This window comes from Panicum hallii, chromosome 1 (genome assembly GCF_002211085.1).
Source record: "Panicum hallii strain FIL2 chromosome 1, PHallii_v3.1, whole genome shotgun sequence".
NCBI lineage: Eukaryota > Viridiplantae > Streptophyta > Magnoliopsida > Poales > Poaceae > Panicum > Panicum hallii.
The window spans coordinates 2,695,889-2,712,283 of record NC_038042.1 but is presented as its reverse complement, the minus strand read 5'-3'; the positions used below and the strand labels follow the sequence as shown (position 1 = coordinate 2,712,283).

Genomic DNA, 16,395 nt, shown 5'->3' with positions numbered 1-16,395 from the left:
AACATATCTGCTCTGATTACTTCAGAAACAAACATCTCTGAATACACACATTGGACAAGTACCGCTCCAAATTATACCCTTTGAATGCAGATAGAGTACTGCAACAAATAATCAAGTAAATACTTCCCTCTTCGTGCAGCAGCAAAATCAGTAGGTTAGCCATGGCACCATTTGGTCCTGCTCTTTTGATTCTTCTCTACTTCACTTCGCTTGCCACCTCATGCACCGAGCAGGAGAGGAGCTCCTTGCTCCAGTTCATCACTGAGCTCTCCTACGACAGTGGCCTCAGCGGTTCATGGGAGAATACCAAAGATTGCTGCAAATGGGAAGGAATCACTTGCGGTTCAGATATGACTGTCACCGATGTCTTCCTAACTTCTAGGAGCCTTCAGGGGCACATCTCAGCGTCCCTTGGCAACCTCACCGGCCTGCTGCACCTGAATCTATCCCACAACTTCTTATCCGGGAGCCTACCAATGGAGCTGGTGTCCTCCAAAAGCATTGTTGTCCTAGCCGTCAGCTTCAACCAACTCAATGGAGATCTGCAGGAGCTACAATCTTCAGCCCCTGTGTCGTTTCTGCAGGTATTGAACATCTCAAGCGACTTGTTTACTGGGAGGTTTCCAGCCACTACATGGGAGGTGATGAAGAGTCTGGTTGTGCTCAATGCTAGCAACAACAGCTTTACCGGGCAGGATACCAACTACATTCTGTGTCAGCACACCATCCTTTGCTGTACTTGAACTTAGTTACAACCAATTCAGTGGAAGCATCCCACCAGAGCTCACCAATTGCTCCACACTGAAATCTCTCCATGCTGGCCACAACAAACTCGGTGGGACTCTTCAAGATTAGCTCTTCAATATCACCTCGTTGGAGCACCTCTTTCTTCACAATAATCAGTTTGAAGGATCACTCATAGGCATTGGCAACCTCACAAATCTGGTCACACTTGATCTTGGAGGGAATGGACTACGCGGAAATATCCCGGAGCCCATAGGTGAGCTCAAGAGATTAGAGGAGCTCCATTTGGACGACAACAGCATGTCCGGAGAGCTTCCATCAACTCTGAGCAATTGCAAAAATCTCATAATTATCGACCTTAAGAGCAACGATTTCAGCGGAGAACTAGCCAAGGTCAGTTTCTCCAAAATTCCCAATCTAAAAATTTTAGATGTTGTGTGGAACAACTTCAGTGGAACTGTCCAAGAAAGCATCTACTCGTGCAGCAATCTAACTGCACTGCGGCTATCCAGCAATAGGTTCCATGGGCAGTTGTCAGAAAGGATTGACAATCTGAAGTCCCTCTCGTTTGTTAACAACTCTGTAACAAATATCACAAGGGCACTTCAGATCCTTAGAAGTTGCAGGAACCTAACCACCTTACTAATTGGGAAAAACTTCATGGACGAGGCCGTGCCAGAGGATGATACATTTAATGGTTTTGAGAATCTTCAAGTACTTTTTATAAATGACTGCTCATTATCCGGTAAAATACCACTATGGTATGTCAGCAGCCTTAACAAACATGCCAATGCTAGAAACAGACAAGATTGCACCAACGGCCTTTGAGCTGCCTTTTTATCTGGCCCAATCACTTTATTGAGTTGCATGCACCAACCAATTCAACCCAAAAGTTTAAGCTGACGGGGAGAGGTGGGCAATTCACTTATAGTTCAACACTCCCCCTCACGTGTAGGCTCCCTCCGGCTTCAAACGTGGAAATTAGGAGTCGGCTGCAATTATTTTATTTAATCGCGCCAACTAGGATTAGAACTCGAGACCTCTAGCTCTGATACCATATTGAGTTGCATGCACCAGCTAATTCAACCCAAAAGCTTAAGCTGATGGGGAGAGGTGGGCAATTCACTTATAGTTCAACACACTTCAATATCGCATCCTCAGCGCTTTCCCTAAAACGCTGAATCTAGGCAACAATAACTTGACTGGTGTAATACCTAAAGAAATTGGTCGATTGAAAGCACTCCTATCACTCAATTTGAGCTTCAACAAATTAACTGGAGCAATCCCACGGTCGATATGCAACCTCACAAACCTACAGAAGGTGGACCTATCCGGCAACCACTTAAAAGGTGCAATTCCAACCTCGGTAAGAAATCTGCATTTCCTTTCCCAATTCAACATCTCTAGCAATGATCTGGAAGGGCCTATTCCATTTGTCGGCCAGCTTAGCACATTTCCAACTTCTAGTTTTGATGGAAACCCAGAGTTGTGTGGCCCTATGATTGCTCACCACTGCGATTCAGTAGAGACAATTCTATCCAAAAACACTACAGGAAAACAGCGAATTTCCGACGGCTAAACCGTCAGAAGTTACGGCTAAACCGGAAGTTAGATAACTTCCGACGGTTTAGCGCTAAGCCATCGGAAGTTTTCTCGTCGGGCCAAATTCGTCGGAAATTTGCAACTTCCAACGGCTTGACACCAAAACCGTTGGAAGTTTACTAACTTCCGACGGCCAGGTAAAACCGTCGGAAGTTAGCCGCGCAGACGCGACTGCCAGCCGTCTCTTAACTTCCGACGGTTTCCCTGGCCGTCGAAAGTTAAGCCACGCAAACTTCCGACGGCCGCCCAAAAACCGTCGGAAGTTAAGCTTCCCAGGCTAGCAGCCCCAATTGAAACCCCAAAACCAATAACAAACATTATATATAATCAAATTTCATCCACAATTATAATTCACAATCAGAAATTGCACGCAAGTACACAATTCATATATCCACATACATAAACTTCACAGGTTCATAATCAAAGTTCACAAACTTCGTACAAGTATCGTATCGAACAAATTCATATAACAATAATGTTTCACTTAAGTTTGGCCACCTCCATCACCTGGTTGAATTAATCCGCCACTTCCAATGAATTGATCCGCCCAATTCGATGTTGGATCAACGTGTGAGTCTCCCGGTGCCGCTAAGTTAGGTGGTGGGGTGTGAAAAGGCTATAAAAGATAAATGGACAAGATTAGTTTGAAAGATAACTAATTGGATAACATTTATTTAGAGTGACCATATTTTGCAATGACTATAAACTAACATTTGAATCCTTGACTATCATACCTGAGGAGAAGCTGATGGCCAACCGTCCTGTGCAAAAGGTGGAGGTACTAGTGGTGGCACTTGTATATTCTGTTGGGTCGCTATTTGCTGAAAGATCAAATTTGTCAGTAAGAATATAACTTAACCTAAGTTGTAACAATTAAGATTTACCTGCAGTATTGCATTCTATTGTGCAAATTGAGCTTGGAACCACTACTGCTGTTGCTCCTGTTGTCTTACTTTTTCACGCAGCCTTACAACCTCCGCGCTGTCGTCGCCATTACTTGTGCTACAACTTGCTGACCGCGACGATCCCGCTCTTTGACGCGACGGCATCTGATTCGAGTCAATGACTTTGTCGAATAATGGATACCTACAAATATTGACCAAATATAGCAAATTCAAAATATGTATTTTTGCTTAAATTATAAAATTAGATTGAAATTTAAAGAAATCTAACCGGCCATGAGATTTTCCACCACCGCTACTGTAAACGGCCTCAGGATCAATAGGCGCGTTTCTCCAGTCATAACCCTCTCCATATCAGAGCAATCATTTGGTCACCATATGCCGCCTTCAAAGAACAAAATCACACAATTACATAAGATTGTTTCATGACAACTCGATAGTGCTAATTTTGTAAATTTAGATATACCAGACGCTCTGTACCCGCCTGAGAGCATAACTGATCCGAATTTGTAGGATCACGTCCTCTATGACCTTCGAGGTAGACCTGAATATCACTCGGCGCTACACCTGTGCGAACTTCCTATATATACAACAAAAAATTAAAGAAGCATGCATTGATAAATGAAATTAATAGAATTCATTTCAAAGAGTTCACTTACAATGCGTTTGGCCAATCGAAAGTGCCCATCACCTCCGTAGGTGTGATAGGACTCAGTTCCATGATTTTCTCTATTTCTCTGGGAAATGCTTTTGAACTCATCTGTGGTCCAATAGTGACATAAGGCATGATAAGCCTCCTCACCTGTGGCCATCCACGGAATCATTTCCTGCACGACAATATTTCGTTTCAAGGTAACAAACAGAATCATACCAATTGCACTATTAACAGTTTACCTCGCGATATTGCTCCTCGGTCAAGTAATATTTTCCAGCATCCCGTTTCTTCTCAAATCTTGTCCCTTGAGTCCGTTCCAGATAAGAAGCAACATCCTGAATTCTGGCATAAGAAATCATATCTCTAACCACAATGTGTGCGTTATGGTGGAACACACGTCTGGCATGATCATCATAAGCTCTCTTCTCAGGCAACTTGTAATATTTCTGCAAAAAGTTTACACAATTAGTAGCCATCGTATGTAGAAAATTAAATCAGCACATAAGAGCAATCATACCCAAAACTCAGCCCAAATTGCCTTTTGGGTATTGCCGAACGTTACATTGACACCATATCTATAATGATTCCAAGATGTAGCAGGGATCCGTTCACCAGATAGAAGTTCTACCATTCCAGGCCAAAGCATACGGCATATGTTACCTAAAATTTTGTTCACCTGTCTTAAATGTCCAACACTTTGGAAATTAGGCTCAAACCAAGACCTACAAGTATATAAAATAATTAGAATCAATTCGGAATAAAGATTATGTACTAAAATATAGAAAAAACATACTAACCCATCTCCATTCGGTGTGATCATGCACTTTTCTTCTTCTCGTGGAGGTTTAGGCGGCTGAATCCAACCAATCTTCGATCGCCGCCTACATGTCCGACCCTGCCCTCCAGATCCTCCAGCTTCTGACCCTCCAGCCCCAGCCCCAGCCTCTCCAGCTCCTGCCCCTTCATCACCAGCTACTGTCCCCGCATCACCAGCACTAGTCTCTCCAGCTCTTGACCCTCCAACTCTTAGACCCTTGACCTGCCGACCCTCCACCTGCAGATCCTTCAGACCATCTATCCCAACCACCTAAGTCATTCTCCCGGCCCGCCTCGTCTGACTCCTTGCTACTTGTCTCCTCGTCCGTCTCCTCTTCACTCTACAACAGCCGGGCGGCGCGGCCGGGCGGCGGCGGGGACGGGCGGCGGCGCGGCCCGGGGGCGGAGGCGGTGGTGGGCGGGGCGAGCTGGGGCCGGCGCAGCGGGAGATGGGGAAAAGAAGAAACGGAATAGAGAAAACGCGAGCCCGGCCGGGGGGTAACGGCGGCCCGCTCGGGCCGTCGGAAGTTACTTAACTTCCGACGGCTCTGTCTTTGGCCGTCGGAAGTTACTTAACTTCCGACGGCTCTATCTGCGGCCGTCGGAACTTCCGAAGGGGCCGTCGAAAGTTTGTTTTAGCTGTCGGAAGTTTGCTGTTTTCCTGTAGTGAAAACAAACTGCCGAAAAGGAGGAAAAGGATGAAAAGGCCATCTTTGTGATTGCCTTTGGTGCATTCTTTTGTGTAGGGGTGCTTTATGATCTATTTGAACTATGTTAGACTGTAGTTGTGATACTGTGTTAGACTATTTGAACTCAAGCTGCCTATATGTGCCAATTCTTCTGTATTGTTGTGATACTGTGTAACTCTAATCTCACCATTTCTTTTGCTTGCTGAAAAATTACGCATTTATAAACCATGCTAAATTTAGTGCGGAGTACTAGCAAACAGGATGAATTGTATCACAAGGCATCTTGATGCCCACAAGGAAGCCTTGCGCCGATTGTGAACTTGGACTTCCGACTTGCAGCTGCGAACAGAGCTAACATCCGTGGTATCCACCGGCAGCTCCATGCCAACCCACCCACGGCAGGTGTCCTGGCTGCTGCCATAAGAACCAGAGCCATCTTAGTCGTAAAGCACGACTGATCATACTAAATCCAAAGCCACCAACCACGTTGATTGATTTCAGTTCCGGCGAATTGATGCAATGACCAATTGGGAAACGAAACTGTTGAGACTGGTCAACTGATGATGCGTCACAGGATTCAGGAGAGGTAGGAAGGAGGTACTCGTCCCAGTGTAAATGCTTCACGGTTGGGAGATGGAGCCACCACTATTTTACGGGTTCGCTGTTCAGGAATTATATTGTTTTGGGCTTCAACTTTTCTTTTCCTTTTTTTTTACGACAAACTTCTATTTAAGAGAGGCTGTACAACTTTGACACTCCGCCGGTTGAGAGCCTAGCCTACCATCCGATTCCGAGAATGGATGCTTCAGCCATACTATGTCTCCTCTGGGTTTCCCTCGGCTCTTGCCTTGTCTACAAATTCCTCACCGCCTCCGGGAAAACCACGAGCAGCAGCAATGCGCGGCGGCCTCCCGGCCCGGCAGGGATACCTCTGCTCGGCAACATCTTCGACCTCCGGGGCGCGGAGCTGCACCACGCCCTGGCCAGGCTCGCCGGCGTCCACGGCCCCGTCATGTCCTTGAAGCTCGGCACGAGCAACGCCATCGTGGTGTCCTCCGCCGCGGGCGCCCGTGACGTGCTGCAGAAGCACGACCAAATCCTGGCCGGCCGGTCCGTCAACGACGCCGCGCGCGGGCTCGGCCACCACGAGGTCTCCATGCTGTGGCTACCGGCCACCAGCCCGGTCTTCAAGCGCCTTCGCGCCGTGTGCAACAACCACCTGTTCTCGGCACGCGGCCTCGACGCGACGAGGGCCATGCGCGAGGGGAAGGTGAGGGAGCTCGTCGGCTGCCTCCGCGACCGCCACGCCGGCCAGGTTGTGAGCGTCGGCGTCGTCATGCTCTCGGGGATGCTCAACCTCATGTCCAACGTGCTCTTCTCTGAGGACGTGGCCGATCTGAACTCCGCCGACGCGCAGGAGCTCGAGACGCTGCTCAACGACGCGATCGAGGAGATCACCAAGCCAAACCTGTCGGACCTCTTCCCCGTGCTCTCCAAGCTTGACCTTCAGAGCCACCGGCGCAACTTCGCGCTGTACATTAAGAAGCTCTATGATTTCTTCGACCGGGTCATTAGCCGCCGCCGTCAGAGCGCAGCAGGAGGTGAAAAGAAAGTGGATTTCTTAGATGTGTTGCTCCAGCTTCACTCAGAGGATCAGTTCAGCCTTCAGACAATCAAGTCATTTCTCTTGGTAAGTAGTCCTAACTAACAATTTCCCTGCATAAATAAATTTATTATCAGCCGAACTAACCATTTCTTCTGTTCATCGATCAGGATCTCTTTGTGGCCGGGACATCTACGACCTCGCTCACGGTGGAGTGGACGCTGGCCGAGCTACTCCGGCATCCGGCTGTCATGTCAAAAGTCCGCGGCGAGTTGCAGCAGGTGCTCGGCTCAAAGGAAGAGCAGCATCCTGACGAGTCCGACATCGACAAGCTACCCTACCTCCGCGCCGTGGTGATGGAGATCATGCGGCTGCACCCGCCGGCTCCTCTCATGATGCCGCATCTGGCCATGGCCGGCGGCGCGGAGGTCGGCGGCTTCCCGGTGCCTAAGGGCACCCAGGTGATCGTCAACGTGTGGGCCATCATGCGCGACCCGGCGTCGTGGGAGCAGCCGGAGGCGTTCATGCCGGAGAGGTTCCTGGGGACGGGTCTGGATTTCCGGGGCGTGGACGCGCGTGCGTTCGTGCCGTTCGGGGCGGGGAGGAGGCAGTGCCCCGGGATGCCGGTGGCGACGAGGTCGGTGATGCTCATCCTTGCATCTGTGCTGCACGCGTTTGAGTGGAGCCTGCCCGACGGGATGCGGCCGTGCGATGTGGATGTCAGGGACCGGTTCGGCACGTCCCTTAACATGGTCACGCCCCTAAAGGCCGTGCCGACGCCTGTCCCTGTGTGGCATTGATCGATCGATTCTCAGTTGTGTAATAATGTCATCATGATGACCTATCTAAATAAAAACACATTCATAGATAGTGAAGACGATGAGCATGCCACGTGGTGTCAGGTGCCTTGCTTCTGTAGTTGTTGGATGCTTGTTGTCGGACCTGGGCGTGCTGGACAACTTATACTGCATAAAATCCTTTGTAACAACTTCATCCATCCATGCCAATAGACTTGCTTGTAATTTGGATTCTTCAGGCCAGTCTGCCGCAACAGAGAAGACAGCAAGGGGTACATACATATAAACATGTTTCATTATTTTACACAATGAATGATGGTATGAGATAGATCCACAAATCAGGTATACATGACCTCTTGCATGTTGCGCAATCAGTCGCCCATGATAGCAAACATAAAAGACACGAGTGCTTGAATCCGGCTGTTGATACATAGATGATGGCACCGGATATAAAATGGGGTGAAACTTTTAGTTTAAGGCATGCAGTCAAATATTGAGCGGATTTGTCGGACCGGAGCGATATTTCTCTGTAGATCAATCATGCAACGTGAACTAGGGGTGGACCGGACCAGCAGGATCCGGCCTGTGCACAAGCTAGTATTTGACACTGTAGCAAGCCGGGCACAGGTGCAGTGGAGAGAGAAGGGGAGGGGAAGCACTGTTCGGCTCTATTCGACACTGCAGCGTGGCTGGAAACGTTTCGTTACTGTAACATGTAGTATGGCCGTTAGTTCATGTTGAAAATGGAAGGAGAGATTGCTTGAATTGGCCACTGCACCTGCTGATCTCTGTCAAGGCAGTGGACAGAGATCAGCGCATTCCTTTGTACCATTATTGCCAGTCTATTGGTGTTCCTTCAAAGAAAACGGCGACAGTAGTGAAGAATCTTCGGCCTGCTGTGCATTCTTCCAGGCATGTTTTTTGACGTGCGTTCTGGACTACAGTCTAGAACCTTTTGACTGCTATACTACACTGAAAGTTAACGAGATTATTATTATTATTATTATTATTATATATATAGGGGCATCGATCAGCTGATGTTCGCTCACGGACAGCTAGCCGCCTCCGATCCACAACTCGATCGGATTAGCAGCCTAATAAGATGTGTCTCTCACCTCCATCAAGAGTTTCATCTATAATAGATAGAAATTTTACTAGCTCTGGATAGATCCATGTTCTCGATCGGTTCCATTATATTTTGCTCCCCAAGAAAACTACAATTGCAAGGACCCAGAGAATCATTCAAAACTATGAACGATCCTAGACGAATACTTTTCTGTATTATATATTGTGGTTCTCGTGATCGAAGTAACGTGAACGAGACAAGAAATTAAAATGCATGGGAGAAGAACAACGAACGACGAACTTGCGGCGAATGAATTCTCTCTCCTCTCCTCGTGTGGCACCTGGAAACCTGGAAATCTTATTTTAAACGTACCTCGCTGTATCGCCAGCCTTCCTAAACGACCAAGAATGGAATAATCCTGTACTTTATGAACTGCTTCCCGCATAGAATTTCATCTATCAGATTCAATTCAAAGTTATTGACAGGATGACATCCAGCAGATTGAGATCCGATCCATTGCTGCACGTCATTGTCATGTCTAGTTTAGTCCTGCACATGGATGTGTGACTCCCAAGCAACTCTATTTTTCTGGACATCGATAATTAATTGTAACGAACGTTGCCATCCTTAACGGACACCTGGTGTATTTTGTCTGCACATATATGTTCCAATAATATAATCGTGCGTTATTTTCAAATACATGGGTCATGATTAATCGTCACTACTTAATGACAAATATAATTAAATGCATGCGGTCTGTTAGGTCAGTTTCAGTGGGGTTTCATGAGAAGTTTCATAGGTATTAAATGTCACGCCATATCAGCAAATTTGGTGACGTGGCAGGATCATAGAGAGAAGAGTGAGTTTCGTAGGATGTAAAGGGAGTTTCATCAATAAGTTGCTAAGTTCACCGTCTTGATAACTGTCCTATAAATTAATTATGCATTGAGACTTAATGGTGCCAAGTCAGCGAGGTTGATGTTGGGAACAGGAGCCAACCGAACGCTCGATCGTGACAGGGAGGGACTGCTTGCAGTCAGTTGTCCAGTATTTTTATTATGCTGCATGCCTAGCTTTTTTACGAGCGAGGGCGAAGCTGGAACTCATTTGTTGGCCTGGGTCTCTCTGCCTGTCTCCGCCACTCATTTTTCTCCCCGCGCGCGTGACAGGGACACGTGGATTGGTGAGGCGGGCAGACGAGAAAAATCTTGCAGCCAGTTAGTGATCTGCGCGAATTTCTATGCATGCTTTCTGACTTTTGGTTTCTCAGCTCGTTGTTTTGCATGTGCAAGTTTAACTATCTAGATTTGAACTAATTCATGTTGGGCCTCTCTGTACGTCTCCGACATTCATTCACCAAGCATGTGGCCGGTCGTAGCGGCAGCTAAGGCCGGACCGTCGGCAATGCACGCAGATGCTATCAATCGCCACCCCCAAGTCCAAACATATGCTTGGTTCCAGTCAATGGCCGATTATCATCTTTCCTTCACAAATTCCACTATCAGTCAGGAACGGAACTGCAAGGTATCACGTGCGTATGGGAGCCGCAAGAGATGTATGCGAAAAAAATAAAAATATATTTATAAAAAGTAATAGTCAAGCAAGTATGCACTTCCAATACCGCTAACAAATGATCTGATTTTCCAAGACACTCCACCTACTTTTCCACTTGCAGCTTATATATCACTAGTAGAAAAAAAAAGCTATTGGTTCACCTAAAAGTAATCCAATACTTTTAAGATTATATTACCAGATCTAGTTCATACCGATATTTTTAAGATGGATCGAAACCTATGAAATCTTTGCGTACCGGGGGTAGCATTAACCACTACTAAAAGATCCACGTCACGTTAGTAACTGCCCTCTAGCAAACCTCCTCTGTCAAGTGTGGGGTCACGACCTCGACTCCTCCTGTCCTTTGGCAAGCCTTCTCCGTCAAGTGGGGTGTGGTGATCTTGACGCATCCCATCTTCTAGCAAGATAGACTGTGTGGCTGTGCCAATTAAGCTAACAGAACGAGATTCCCGTGCGAGAGAGGAGGATCTGTGGTCAACTTTTTGGTTAGTGTTATGGCTTGTCTTTGAATTGCTCGCGAGCTGTATCTTTCTCCCCTTTGTTGTTTCTTACCTCCGGGTATGCAGGCCACTGAACCCCACCATGCGCTCAACTTGGTGACACCGGCCCGGAGCTCCCGTTTCCACTCCGGCCGCCTCTTCATGCGGGCCCGGAGGGGAAAGTGGGTGAACACAGCTGACAACGGCGGCCCTCGCCGCCGCCGCCGCCGCCGCCGCAGCGCCGCCTCGCGTCCCAACGTGGTGTGCCTCGTGCCCGTGCAGTTTTCATCCCCTAGGTTAAAGATGCACCAAAGGCAATCACAGAGATCATACAGGTGCCGCAGTTTCGCGAGCACTCGCATCTTACCCGTAATCACAAAAACTCTATCCCCTAGGTTAAAATTGCAGCGTAGATGTCAAGCCAATTTGGGAATCTAGGCAAAATTTCAAGAAAGGAGCTCGTGCAGCTGTAGTTTCTAGACAAGGAGCACGCGTGAGATGCAGCCCCGGCCCCGCGGTTGTTAGTTGCCACAAACCTTCGCAGCAGTAGCGCAGAAGTTACCTCTAAAGCGCAGGCCACGGGATGTGCCATCCGGTTTTAAGATGTAAAGATCCCTAGCCTCCCACCACCACCACACGCCGGAGCGAGCGCCGCCGCCGCCGCCCGCCCGCCGGCGCACAGGGTCTCGCCGGACCGCATGTGCACAGGTAGTTTTGGGCTGGCATTATTTGATTTGGTAGGCTGGGCCGGGGTCTGTGCTAAACGGGGCCGACCCATGTGACGACCCGGCGGCCTTTTTTGGTGGATGCTTCGGGCCGCCGGGAGGAAATAGTTTTGGGCTGACATTATTGATCAGATGGTCTGGGCGGGCCTTTTTACTGAGGTTGCATTTTCCCGCCAAGACCCGGTGCTCCCACGACCCGGCTGCACAATCGAAAGCTGATGGCACTGGTGAACTGGAGACTGGGATTGTTCTCCCTGATGTTGATGGCTTGGAGACTTGCACACTTGCTCAAAATTTCCGCACCATCTGCCTTCCACAGGCCGCCACCGTACGCCGGCGGTTGCCGCGCGGCCGGACACGGGGACCTGCTGTCTCCCATGCCTGGTGGCTGATTAATTGGCAGGAGCTCACTTGTTCTTTCAGTTGGTTGAACGAGCCCGTCAGCACCCAGCGGTGTATGCTTTGGCCTGACAGATTTGTCAGAGAATGTTACACGATTGATCTGTCAAGTTCAGAAAAATGTTGGCTTTACTGATGACGGCAAATGGCTTTTCTAATCGTGAAATGTTCGTGCCTCTTCTCCAGTTTCAGATGCCTCCTTTTGTGATCGGGCAGGTCAGTTATGAGTTTAGGGACTGCAAATACAGCAGATGCTAAAGATCATGGGATATCACCACTGAGACTGAGAGCTCAAATTTCATCCTGGTGATGGTGCACGTCCTGGCTCAAAGTTCAAACGAGGAAAATTCAACGGTCCTGAATTTAGAGGGAGCAGAAACAGGCAGTAGTTTAACCGTCGTAGCTCATCAGAAATAAGATGGTGACCTGATGAGACCTCCATCTCCATGGCAATAGTGCCGCTTTGCTGATTCCTTCTGTTGAATTTTTGGGAAAACTCTGGAACCTGCTCTTCATTATCTGCTAAGAATTCATACATATATACATACATGGCTCATGGGCCTTTAATTTACATATACAGCCAACACTCCTCATTTCCTCAAGATGGGTGATAGATGTCTATCATTCCCGTCTTGTTACATGCTAAATTACACTCTTTTACTCCTAAGCCTTTAGTTAAATTACAATCTGCTACTTGACAACCTCGAAATTTCCGAGTCTTTGCCCTTCCAATATAGTCAGTCGCTGCAAGAAAAGAACGCATCTTTTATGGTTTTTTCTGAAGAAAAGGAAAAAACTTGCACACGCAAGTCATGCTTAGTCCAGGACTCCAGGATTAGTGGATTACAGACCCCAACCGCAGGTCCTCATGTAGTCAATTCACAAGTGGCCTCCCGCCTGCCGACAGTCCTGTATCAGCTAATCCTTTTAAACCAAGTAAAAAGCCTCTGGAACTTGACGGCCACATGAATAATACATTAATACGTAGCTGTGACCAGCGGAAGGGAGGAAAACATTATAAATCCAAGTACCCTCCAGACTGCATAGCCAGTGAAAGAGCAGCAATCTAAGTCATTGCCATTTCCCCTAAAACAAAAGTTATCACCGTTTCAAGAAGATTGGCTTCCTCCACCAAAGTTGTTGAAGTGAGCTTATATTGAGCAGAGCAACCCTGCATATAAATCACACAAATATTTCTCAAAAACCATATGCATTCGAGAACCTTTTTTTAAGCAGTGCATTCTAACAGTGAACTTTCTTATCAGATACATGGACAGTGGTTCAATTAAATGGCATATCCATACAGTTCTTTTTGCACAAGTAGTTGTAATACCGTAATGCAGTGCAAACATACGCTTTGGTTACTCTTGTTCTTGAATAGAGACAATGGGCAGGTCACAGGTCTACCATGTAATGTCAGTCAACACATCCTATGCCAGTCAAAATTTCAACAGAGACTGTGGACTGATTGGCTTTTTTTTTTGAAATGGACAGATTGGCATTACTCAAAAGCTAGCGTGGATTTCACTTTTAACTACTTTGACTACTTCAAGGGAGACATCTCTGAACGCACACTTTAGGCTAACCTCTCAATCAAAACTGCCCCTAGTATTACGAGAGGATCATGAAGCTCATACCTCATCCTTCTACCAACACCACCACCAACAGATTAGACATGCCACTACTCGGCACTACCCTTGTGATTCTTGTCTCCTTGGTCTCTCTTGACGCCTCATGCACCGAGCAGGAGAGGAGCTCCTTGCTCCAGTTCGTCTCTGAACTTTCCCAAGACGGTGGCCTAAGCACTTCGTGGGGGAATGCCTCAGATTGCTGCAAGTGGGAAGGGATCGCCTGCAATTCAGATGGGACGATCACCGATGTCTTCCTCGCTTCCAGGAGCCTTCAGGGGCACATCTCACCGTCCCTTGGCAACCTCACCGGCCTGCTGCGTCTGAACCTGTCCAACAACATGCTGTCTGGAGGCCTGCCGCTGGAATTGCTGTCCTCCAACAGCATTCTTGTCCTGGACGTCAGCTTCAACCAACTCAATGGAGACATGGAAGATTTGGCACGTCTAGCACCTCACCGACCTCTACAGGTACTTAACATCTCAAGCAATTTGTTTACAGGGCAGTTTACATCCACAACATGGAGGGGGATGGTGAATCTAGCCACACTAAATGCCAGCAACAACAGCTTTACTGGGAAGATGCCAACACATTTCTGTAGCATATCTCCATCCTTCGCTGTGCTTGAACTCAGCTACAACCGGTTCAGTAGCGCAGTTTCCCAAGGGCTTCGTAATTGCTCCATGCTCAGAGTTCTCAAGGCTGGCCATAACAATCTCAGTGGCTCACTCCCAGATGAACTGTTCAGTGCCACCTCGTTGGAGCACCTGTCTTTTCCTGACAATAATTTGAATGGTGTACTTGATGGTTCACGTATAATCAACCTCAGAAATCTGGCAACCCTTGATCTGGGACGGAACAATCTGATTGGCAGCATCCCTGATTCTATAGGGCAGCTAAAGAGATTGGAGGAGCTTCATTTGGACCACAATAGCATGTCAGGGGAGCTGCCATCATCACTAGGTAGCTGCACAAATCTGATAACCATCAACCTCAGGAACAACAACTTCATTGGAGAGGTTGCCAAGGTCAACTTCTCCACCCTGCACAATCTAAAAACTTTAGACCTTCTGTACAACAACTTCGTTGGCACAGTTCCGGAAAGCATATACTCTTGCAGATATTTGACTGCATTAAGGCTATCTGGCAACAATTTAAGTGGGCAACTTTCACCGAAAATGGGTAACCTGAAGTCCCTCACCTTTCTATCACTTGCTATGAACAATTTTACAAACATCACAAATACACTTCAGATAGTAAAGAGCTCCAAGAATCTCACCGTTCTTCTTACTGGAAGAAGTTTCATGCATGAGACCATGCCGGATGATGACGCCATTGATGGTTTTGAGAATCTTCAGGTTCTTTCAATAAGTGGATGCTTAATGTTGGGGGAAATACCTCATTGGTCATCAAAGCTCAGAAATTTGGAGATGTTATTTTTACAGGACAATCGACTAACTGGAACAATACCTGACTGGATAAGCAGCCTAACCTTCCTGTTCTGTGTTGATATATCAAATAACAATCTGACTGGGGAAATTCCTAGAGCCATAACAGATATGCCTATGCTAAAATCAGAGAAGACTGCAGCACATCGGGATCCTAGAGTCTTCGGGCTACCAATGATTTTAGGTACATCACTTCAGTACCGGACGGCCAATGCTTATCCAAAAGTTCTCAATCTAGGATACAATTACTTCACTGGAGTGATCCCTCCAGAGATCGGTCTCTTGAAAGAAATCCTTTCATTAAACTTGAGCTTCAATAAATTTCATGGAGATATCCCCCAGTCTATCTGCAACCTCACTAACTTGCAGGTGCTCGACTTAGCAAGCAAGCATCTAACCGGTACAATCCCATCCTCACTGAACAATCTACACTTCCTTTCTGAACTCAATGTTTCTTTCAATTACCTAGAAGGACCAGTTCCAACTACAGGCCAGCTTAGTACGTTTACAAATTCCAGCTTTGATGGGAACCCCAAGCTGTGTGGTCCAATTCTTAACCGTCCTTGCGAATCAGCAGAGGTGGATACTGTGTCCATTGTCTATGACAAACTGTCTGGTAGCAAGGTCATCTTCACGATCGCCTTTGGTGTTTTCTTCGGAGTAGGAGTGCTGTATGATCAGGTTGTATTATCCTGGTACTTTTAGCTAATCTAAGTCAACAGAAATGGGCTACAGTAGCGTGCATTGGCTATTTGGCTTGAAGACAAGCTATTGACAGAACTGTGCTGGAAAACAGACAAGCTATAGTTTTGTTATTTTTATTTTCTGGGGAAGCTTTGTAATTTTATCATCATCGACAACCTTGCTGTGATCATCAGTTGTTCTCACTTCCGCAGGATCAAAACATGCTCGTAAAATCATGCTGCGCAACCAAACGAGATGGAACGAACGCTTGGATTGCGCCGTTTAACTCCAGAATCTTCACAAGGGCTCGCAAAATTGCAGCGTAGACGTCAAGCCGATTCGGGGATCTACGCAAAATTTCAAGAAAGGAGCTCGTGCAGTTGTAATTTCTAGGCAAGAAGCACGCCTAAGATGCAGCCCCGGGCCCCGCGGCTGTCAGTTGTCAGTTGTCACAAACCTTGTGGCAGGCCACCGATGTGCCACCCGGGTTAAAAATGTAAGATCCCCTTGCCTCCCGCCACCGCCACTCCACCACACGCCGGAGCGAGCGCCGCCGCCGCCGCCGCCCGCCCTCCGCCGGCGC

At 47.4% G+C, this 16,395-nt stretch overlaps 1 protein-coding gene and 1 pseudogene across 1 annotated transcript; both read left to right on the top strand.

The window, feature by feature from the left end:
• Positions 1-161: 161 nt before the first annotated feature.
• On the top strand, positions 162-15,833 carry LOC112884354 (annotated as a pseudogene).
• Positions 6,153-8,041, top strand: LOC112877991 (cytochrome P450 76M5-like). Its single transcript, XM_025942370.1, has 2 exons — positions 6,153-7,098; positions 7,182-8,041. The coding sequence occupies exons 1-2, from the start codon at positions 6,205-6,207 to the stop codon at positions 7,809-7,811; spliced, it is 1,524 nt and encodes a 507-aa protein (XP_025798155.1). The 5' UTR covers positions 6,153-6,204; the 3' UTR covers positions 7,812-8,041.
• Positions 15,834-16,395: the final 562 nt, after the last annotated feature.

What these genes read in the sequence shown, in the direction of transcription:
- LOC112877991 (XM_025942370.1), top strand. Translation starts at nt 6,205, where the DNA reads ATGGATGCTTCAGCCATACTATGTCTCCTCTGGGTTTCCCTCGGCTCT. An exon ending in CAATCAAGTCATTTCTCTTG is followed by an intron (nt 7,099 to 7,181) that starts GTAAGTAGTCCT and finishes TTCATCGATCAG; the next exon opens with GATCTCTTTGTGGCCGGGAC.